Raw genomic sequence first — 9,042 nt, forward strand, 5'->3', positions numbered from 1 at the left:
GAGGCGACTTGCTTGTCTTTCTTCTTTGGGGCTCCTCCTCATCCATTAGGCGCGCCTTCAGCGTGCATTCCTCGCTGATCTGGCTGAGGGTTGGCGCTGGTGAGGCCAGCATTGACATGATGACTCTTTTGCACATGGTGTTGGCATTCATGTGCACCACTTCTAGGACCATTCCTTCCCGGCGTTCAGGTACCTCTATGCATCTCTCCACAGCTGCCCAGATCCAATCTACAAAATCTAACATAGGCTCCCCCACGGCTTGCTTGACTGCTGTGTAGGGTATCCCCGGATCCCTGGCGGGCATGCCCAGGAACGCACGCTCTGCTGCACTCCTGGACATGTCCAACACAGCTGTGGGAATTCCCCAAGCTTGCAGTTGCCCCTCACTCCATTCTCCGTTGCCCACAAGATGGTCTAGGGTGATTTGTTCTTCCGCGAAATCCAGGCCATAAGGCCCCTCGTGGATTTCAGGAAGCTGGTCTGCTGCTAGCCTTTTCCACCTCCTCTCCCACAGGTCATATTCAGATGGGAGAAGCAGGCAGTTAAATAGAAGCTTAAGGTCAGCCGGCACTATAGTTCTAGATGTTAAAGTGGCTTTTAGAATCCCTTTTAAAAAGGGACTCTTTCTGCCATATTTTTGCAATGTTTTGCAGACCTCTTTGACTGAATCATAGGAGAGGGTTGTCCACGTAGGGTTTTCCCCTCCCCTGGTGAAGGGACTGGAGTGTGGATCATCTGCTCGATCTCATGGACCGGACTCCGTTGCACCCCCCTCCCCCCCTCTCCCCCTACCCTGGGTCTCTGAGGAGCGGGAGGACGCGGGGGCAGAGCGCAAGGGAGAGGACAGACAGGGCGACGAGAATCCTCCTCCTCGGAAGAGGGTGTAAGGGAGGAACAGGGATGGGGTAACATAAACTGGGCCAATGAGGGAAAAGGGAAGGAGTGGTTTACAGAGGGAACCATTAGGAACAACGAGAACAGGGAACTTTCCAGAACTTGGGGAGATGACAACCACAAACTGACAGGTGATGGGCATGTGCTCATTTGCACTGGGGTGCAGAGGACTCTGGGGAAATGCCTTCTGCTAAACGACTGTAGGTTCCCATGGCATTCCCACACTGTCTTCCCCATGGGCACATCCCACAGAAAGTCTTGTATTTTATTTCCTCATGAGGCCCCCTGGTCTGTGGTTAGAATTACTGATAGCCAAAGGGTCAGTGGTAGATTCCTCCTTGCTCTTTTGGTGTTACTTGCTTGGTTCTTTTCAAAATTATCTTATCATACAAGACGTTCTAGCCATTTTTAGAAGTACTTCCAATCAACATTAGCTATTTCACTACTTGTCAGTTAGTTACAACAATAAAGGCATTAGTTCTTATTTCACAGCTACAATTACTTCTGCAAAAGTTATAATACACATTACATAGCCTCTCTTTTAATATTTTGTGAAAGCATAAACTATAATATATAGTTTATATATAATATAAAATATACAATCTACACAGGGATTAGGGTATTAACCATGAAAGGCTGACAAATTACACTGTATCAAAAGCAGTTAAAAAGAGATTACAAATTGTACTATATCAAAATAATTTACTAAAGCAAATAATAGCGAAAGCAAATAATTACATAAATTATTGATAACAATCAGTTAACAAATGGTTTCTGAATATGGGATTGTGAAGGCAGTGGACTTGGATGGGGGAACTCGTTTTACAGGGGGATCCTTCAAGGGATTATGGCTGCTTTGAGGTTTCAGTGGGACCTCCATACCCCCTGGCACCCTGAGAATTCAGGTCAAGCAGAAAGGATGAATGGAGGAATAAACACCCTTTGAAGCTGGTGACAGAAACGAAGATGCCATGGGTACAGCTTTTGCTTTAGCTTTGGCAAGAATGAGAGCCAAAGCCATGAGAATATTCAGTTATTTCCCTTTGAATTGTTTAAGGTTCTTACCTTGTTCATTTTCAAGGTGGCAGAGAGGAGAAGATCTATATTTAAACCAGTATGTGGCCAGTATGCCATGTCTTGTGAAATCTCTTTGACAGGAAGCCCAGTTAGCACAGTCGCTGCCTTTGGACTTTGCTGTTCATAACATCCAACTGGGATTTCAGGGAGAGAAGCCAGGAGACCTGAACACAGATGGACCCATCACACTCGAGTCAAGGTCTTGAAAGGCCCAAAGATTTGGGCATCTCAGCTGGAATGAAAGCAAGGGAGACCTCGACTATCAGTAGCCATGGACAAGGACTTCTAGTGACTAATGGGTTAATATGAACTGTAATTATCTACTTTATTATCTGTATTTACTTGCCATATCTGATGCAGGGACGAGACATGGAGAAGTTGGCAGAGGGTGTTTCAAATGGTCCATGTTGTGAAAAAGGGTTAATAATAGCTAGGGTTTGTGAAGACAAATTGAGAAGTAAAAAGAGGAGGTGTAGCAGTCAGAGGCCCTGCAAGGCCTCCATGGCGGTTACTAGCCTAAGATAAGAAATGCAGTCATGATGAGTGGACCAGAGCTGCCCCTCTTCTGCACATCAGACCCCTGTTATCTCTCTGTAAGGCTATAGGTCGTATTCTCCTTGACCCCAGCCACTGAACAAATCCCGATCTCCCAATAGCCCATTTAAACCCATACCTTTGCCCTGTTCAGCAGAAGAGCTGTCACTGGAACCCTTTGCAGAAGCTGCCAATAAAGACATCTCCGCAGAACTCCACACAGCCTTCACCTCTCTCCATCCCTACGTCTGCTGAGGCACTTTGCGAGCACAGAGCTGAAATCACTAAGAGCTGAAATCACTCCACAAGTGCTCGCTAAAGTAGCCAGCGGCTCGGAGCTAGCCAGGGGCCCAGACAGGCTGTGCCTCATCAGCACAGTGCTATCCAGGACACCTACAGCGGCTGTTGCCCCGGGGGCCAGACACACCCCCGGGACTCCAAACCGCGATAAGGAGGGATTAAGAGGAAAGATGTGTGCTATCATCTTTACTAATTGAATGGTTGATATTGATTACAAATAATTGAATGGTAGAGACATTAATAGGGTCTTAATGTCTCTACTGACTTTGGGCAGCAGGTTTGTTGCAGAGCTCAGACAGTTTGGCTCCTGAGATAGACAAGTGGGTCTGCACATGCCTGAACTTTGGAACTTTGGGGTAGAACAGGAGGTTCGAGGGTGGATATGCGGTAGGCGGTTCGGGATGGCTGTACCTCAGGCAAAGAGGAAAGGCAGAGGAAAACATGCAGCCTGGAGTTTAGGATAAAAGGAGGCTGCACCCTCCAAAACCCCGAGAGAGAAAACCCCACAGTTGTGTGCCCCAGTTGACTTTTCTCCCTTTATTCGAATAAAGTTGAAGGGACTCATCTGTCGCCTTTTCAGACATAAACCCTAGCGTTTGTGGATTTTCCTGACACCAGGAAAGCATGGAGTTTCCCCCTCTGGAGACATCCCAAACTCACCTGGCTGTGTTCCTCTGTCACTTGCTCCAAGGGTCTCTGCCTTGCCTGAGGGTGATCTTGTTATGAACAAGTTCATAAGTTAATGTGGTTAGAGCTGTTAAGGCACTTAAAGTTGTAATAAGCTAACTGTGTTGATAACTGTTAAACCCTTGTTGTACCCCCACTGTTAACTCCCTTACATGCACCCTGATTGTACCCCCCCCTTACCTGTACCCTTACTGAATCCCTCGGGTATTGCCTCTGCTGCGCCCCAAAATGGCAGCTGGAAACATTCCCGGGAATATGCAAATTAAGAAAAGCTCAAGAAAATCCAATGAAAGACCCTAGAAACGACGAGCCAGCCCAAAATTTGAAGAACTAAGTGACTGGACCTACTGGCAGGAAGTCCCTCTACTCCACCAACATGGTTTTAAAGGTCACCATCACCTGTAGAACTGGACTAGAATGAGGACCCTAGCCAATGAGCCAGAAGACATTTTCTTAGGTATGCCCATGAGGATGGAAGCCCCAGTTCCGCTGTGAAGCAGAACTGATCACCTCCTCCTTTGTGTCGCCAAAGGGAGCAGCGGCGGAGTGTGCAACCCCTCGGGCCCCCACCCAGAGCTGATCGCTCAATAAGGGCATTAAAAAGGAGCTGGTATCCTGGCCCATTTATTACAATCTCAACCTGACCGATCCTGTGATTCAGCTTGCCACACACACCAGCTGCTCCCACACCTCCTCCACTCTCCCACATCCCACAGGGGTCCTGCCGCTAAACCCGGCATCTTCCCACAGCCCCAGCCGGACATGCTGCGGGCCCATCCCTCCCTCTGCGGGTGTGCGCTGCCTCCAGCCCCCACCTGCCTCCATCCTCCACACAGCCACCTCCCGGCTCTCCCTGGCCCTGGCCTTCCCCACAGACCCACCACCGCCCCGTCCGGCCGCCCTTTCGCCCTCACCCATCAGTGGGGGCAAAGCCGGCACCAGCACTCCCACCAAAGATGGCGGCGTGGGCAGAGCTGCCCTCACCCACACACAGCCCCGGCGGAGCAGCCGCCTCCCTGCCCGCCGCTGGAGCCGTGTCTCAGCCAGACGGGGCAGGAAGGGTGTCGGAGATGCTGAATGTGGGCAAAAAGTTCTGTGCCAGACGTGGTGTGGCAGCAGGGTCGGGCAGTGATGGTCCCCCTGCATTAGGCACTGGAGAGGCCACACCTCTAGTGCTGTGTTCAGTTCTGGGCCCCTCAGTTCCTCCACTGAGGAGCTGGAGTGTGTCCAAAAGAATGTCTTCAAGTCTCTTCATCACTTCCCCTTCGCCCATTTGACCTGTCTGCTTGGAAGTGAGGAACTCTGAAACCCCTACCAAATAGGGAAGCTATTTAGACTAAGACCTTTTTCCTGACTTCGGCTATGCAGAAATGAGAGTGATTTTGTTTTCACTGGACAAAGAGCAAGAGCTTCCAATGGGATTTCTCAATTTGGACCTTTCTGAAAGCTCCTGCGCTTGCCTTGGCGGTTTGGGGCTGTACTGCAAAGCAAAGGCGGTAGGATGACTGCAGCCAGGGAAAGAGAGGGTTTGCACCTGGCCCTGCCGTGCCGACCCCGGCCAGCCTCGGCAGCCGCCCGGCCCACGCCGTGCCCGCAGCCCCGGCTCTGCCACGCTCGTCCCTGCCAAGTCCGGCGCAGCGCCCCCCTCAGGCCGCGCGCCGCCGGCGCAGCCGCGGCCGTTGCGCTCCGGCCGTTGCGCTCCGGCAGTTGAGCTGCGGCCGTTGTGGCAACAGTCGGCGATCAGCGCCATGGCAGAGCTGCCGCTGCCCGCCGGGCTCAGCGCCAGCACCTTCCCCGCCAAGCTGTGGCGCCTGGTGAACAGCCCCCGCGTCCACTCCGTGCGCTGGGACAGCCAGTCCCGAGGACTGCTCATCGACCGCTCCCTTTTCGAGCGGGAGCTGCTCAGCCCGGGCGACGCCCAGGGGCCGGCCCCGCACACCTTCAGGGCCACGCAGTTCCGCAGCTTTGTGCGCCAGCTCTACCGCTACGGCTTCCACAAGGTGCCGGGCTGGGTTGGCTCGGCTGCGCCGGGCGATGCCGGGGCCTGGCTCCACTACAGCAACCCCTGCTTTCGCCGCGACCGCCCCGACCTCCTGCTCCGCATCAGGCGCCGGAGCGCGGCCAACAGGCAGCGGCGGGCGGCGGGGCAGGAGGGCCGCAGGCGCCGGCCCTGCGGCTCCCAGCAGCTCCCCGGGGCGCGGCCGCTGCCGGACGGGCGGGACGGGCGCAGTCGCTTCCAGCAGCCCCCCGGGGAGCGGCCGCTGCTCGCCCGGCGCCCGCCCTGCAGCTTCCACCTGCTGCACAGGGACCGGCCGGTGCCGGCCCGGCGGGAGGGGCCGAGCGGCTTCCGGGAGCTCTATGGGGAGCAGCCGCTGCCCGCCGAGCGGGAGGTGCTACGGATCCCGCCCTGCGAGTTCCTCGCTTTCCACGGGGAGCCGCTGCTGCCGCTCGGGCGGGAGGGGCCCCGCAGCCGCTTCCAGGAGCTCTGCGGGGGGCAGCTGCCTCCGATTGACCGGGAGGTGCTCAGGATCCCGCCCTGCAGCTTCCAGCATCTCCACAGGGAGCAGCAGCCCCCAGCCTACGACCCACGAGGTAGGAAAAGAGTTGTAGCCTTTGGAAAATCCAAAAGGTCATGAGAAGTGACCGTTTGAAGTATTTTTCCACAAGGCTCTGTCATTCTCGGCTCCAAATTGTCAAGCCTATTAAGAAGGGGCACCTAGAAAGCCAAAAGATTCTCTGCCTGCTTTTCCTGCATGCTTCCTGTGATGTTTGATCCAAGGCAGCAAGAGAGATCTGTGTCCCAGAGCCACGTTGTGGAGCGTGACCAATGTGTTTGGATTCTTGCAGCCACCTCAGGCACTTCAGCCCCCAGCGCTCCATCTGGCAGTGCCGGCTGTGCAGCATCGATGGCCTCCAGCTCAGCCTGGAATGCACCTGAGGAAAAGGAATGGCCACCAGTGGATCTTGGCTTTGCTGTAGAGCAAATGATCCAGGAGATCAGGAGATCCCTGCCTGAAAGGTCTCCCTCTGCTCAGGTAACCTATTGGAGGGGAATGGAAGAGGCTGGGCTGAGAGCTTTTGAACGTTGTTACATGGAGAAGGAGAGTAACTGTATCCTTGATGTGATTCCAACAAAATACTGAATGATCTTTAGTTTTCTTTTTTTCTCTTGTTCTTTAAGGGCAATATTAATGTTGCCCCTGAGTCTTCAGGAGGGGAGCGTGTGAACCGGGCTGCAGCAGAGGAAACGTCATCTGTCACGGAGAGCTGCGGGAACAGTTCCCCAGAGCCCGAGGAGCTTGGTAAGGACAAAGCCCCCATTGGTTTAGAGAGGTGTGAGACGGCTGCTCTGAGCCTGCCTCTGGCAGGAAGGGAGATGAGAAGAGTTGAGTTCTTGTCTGCAGGGTTGGTGCTTCCTGGTGCCTTTAGTTCAAAGGCACATGAACAACCTCCCTGAGCTCTGCCCTCCATGCTTCTCCAGAGGCTCTGACACGGAGTCCTCTGCTGTGGCAAGAGAGCAGGGAATAAACCTGACCTTGTGGGGGTTGTGCCACCAAGCTGGGTGTCCCAGTTTGGTTCATAACTCAGCCCCCAGCAGCCTTCAGCCATTTCAGTGAGGACTGTGGTCTCTCTGTCACTGGGACTGTCTGTGTTTCAAGCTCTCGTGGGTGCCATTTGCACTGTGGGTGCTGAGACTTTATCAGGATACTTAAATACTTTACACAGCTCAGTTTTGAACACTTGGAAGGATCCCTGTTCTTTAAAGAGCAGGCTTCAAATTGCCAAGTGAGAGTCTGCCTTTCAGGCCGTCTTTTAAAGTCCCTGATAGAAGGACAATTGGCGCTCAAGGGACACTTGCACAAGGGCCAGTATTGACTCAGTGTTCATTCCCTTTGCTTCCCAGATCCCGTGTGATCAGCTTCTCCAGGAGGGCTGCCCTGTGTGGCAGGAAGAGACAGAGGGAGAGCCTGTGACCATTGGGCAGGTGGAATTCCTCTATCTCTAGTTATAGATGTGTATAGTTATATTTATTGATCTATGTAGTTGTGTTTATAGATTTATGTAGTTATATTTATCTATCTATATAGACAGAGATTTGTACAGTTAATTTATTTGTAGTTTTAGGTGTATATATTTATATTTTTAGATGTGCAGTTATAGTTATAGATGTCCATAGTTGCATTTATACATGTGTATAGTTACATTTACATATATATATAGTTACATTTATAGACAGGCATATTTATATTGATATATGGGGGTTTAGTTACATAGATTGATATCTGTATAGGTATAGGGCTGTTTTTAACCTCTTCCCCTGCTCTGCTTCCTCCCTCACCTCTTGCTTTTCCCCCTGTGCCCCCTCTGTCCCCTCTCCCTGTGCTGGGTCCGAGCTGGCAGCCGGGCCGGGCGGAGCAGCAGTTCCAGCCCCGGGTGTCCCTGGAGCGGTGGGAGCTGCCGGTGGCCCCAGGCACTGTCCCCTGAGGAGCTGCTGCAGGACGGTGAGACTGAGGGGGCTGAGGGGGCGGTGACGCTGAAGGGACGGTGACCCTGAGGTGCTGCTGGGGCTGAGGGGTGTGGGACAGCCCAGGGCGATGGTGGCGCTGAGGTGACAGGGAAGTGGCACAGGCCGAGGGGGGTGGCGGGTCTAGGGGAACGGGATGGCTCAGAAAGGACTGAGGGGGTGAGAGGACTGTGAGGGGCTGAAGAAACTGAAGGGGGCTGGGGGTTTGCCGAGAGCATGGCGGGGCTGAGGGGATGGAGGGGGCCAGCAGGGAGCACAGAGGGCTCCGGGGCTGCAGCTCTGCCAGGCCTTGGAACCAATTCCAGGGCCTCCGCTTTTGCCACAGCTGCAGTGAAGACCTAGAGGACAGCCGGAGACTGACGGGAACCAGCAGGGAGAAGCTGAAGGCCAGCAGCAAGAGCAGGGAACGGGGACCTGCCGCTGCCACGCTGGACAGAGCCCGGGTGAGGCCACAGGGCCGGGGAGGCAGGGTGGGGCTGAGGGTGGCGTGGGCTGTGGCCGTGGGCGCTGCCCGGCGGGGCAGGAGCGGGCCCTGCCCGTGCTGGGGCTGCTCAGCGCAGCTGCCCCGGCCGGCACAGGGGCTGTCCTTGGGCAAGGCAGCTGTGCCGGCAGGGCCCGGCAGCTGTGCCGGCTGTGCCGGGCTGCCGGGGCTGCGGGACAGTCCCGCCGCGGCCGCGCTCCCGCAGCCTGGCCCGCTCGGCTGCTTTTTCTTTCTAACCCTCTGGGGAGGCTCCGAGATCTTCTCTTCCCTGATGCAAGTGCAGCTGCTGCCAAGGGAAACGTCCCCGTACTGACTCAGTGTTCCCTTTGCTTCCCAGCTGTGCCATCTGCTGTCCCTGTCCAGGAGAGCTGCTCTGCACGGGAGGAAGAGACCGAGGGAGAGGCTTTGAAGATGGGGCAGCTGAGATCCCTCTGCTTGCAGTTCTGTTTAAAGATGTATGGACTTGCATGTAGACAGGGATTATTATATGGACATGTACATATGTAGGCTTTGATTTGCAAATCAAATATTTCTGTATTTGCAA

At 54.2% G+C, this 9,042-nt stretch overlaps 1 protein-coding gene across 1 annotated transcript; it reads left to right on the forward strand.

Moving 5' to 3' along the window:
• The first annotated feature begins 5,197 nt into the window (after positions 1-5,197).
• On the forward strand, positions 5,198-8,454 carry LOC128821907 (uncharacterized). Its single transcript, XM_054003308.1, has 5 exons — positions 5,198-6,084; positions 6,340-6,527; positions 6,674-6,794; positions 7,397-7,994; positions 8,343-8,454. Exons 1-4 carry the CDS (start codon positions 5,241-5,243, stop codon positions 7,405-7,407), a joined length of 1,164 nt encoding a protein of 387 aa, XP_053859283.1. The 5' UTR covers positions 5,198-5,240; the 3' UTR covers positions 7,408-7,994; positions 8,343-8,454.
• Positions 8,455-9,042: the final 588 nt, after the last annotated feature.

This window comes from Vidua macroura, chromosome Z, assembly GCF_024509145.1.
Source record: "Vidua macroura isolate BioBank_ID:100142 chromosome Z, ASM2450914v1, whole genome shotgun sequence".
In the NCBI taxonomy this organism is placed as follows: domain Eukaryota; kingdom Metazoa; phylum Chordata; class Aves; order Passeriformes; family Viduidae; genus Vidua; species Vidua macroura.

What these genes read in the sequence shown, in the direction of transcription:
- LOC128821907 (XM_054003308.1), top strand. Translation starts at nt 5,241, where the DNA reads ATGGCAGAGCTGCCGCTGCCCGCCGGGCTCAGCGCCAGCACCTTCCCC. An exon ending in CCCAGCCTACGACCCACGAG is followed by an intron (nt 6,085 to 6,339) that starts GTAGGAAAAGAG and finishes GGATTCTTGCAG; the next exon opens with CCACCTCAGGCACTTCAGCC. An exon ending in AAAGGTCTCCCTCTGCTCAG is followed by an intron (nt 6,528 to 6,673) that starts GTAACCTATTGG and finishes TTGTTCTTTAAG; the next exon opens with GGCAATATTAATGTTGCCCC.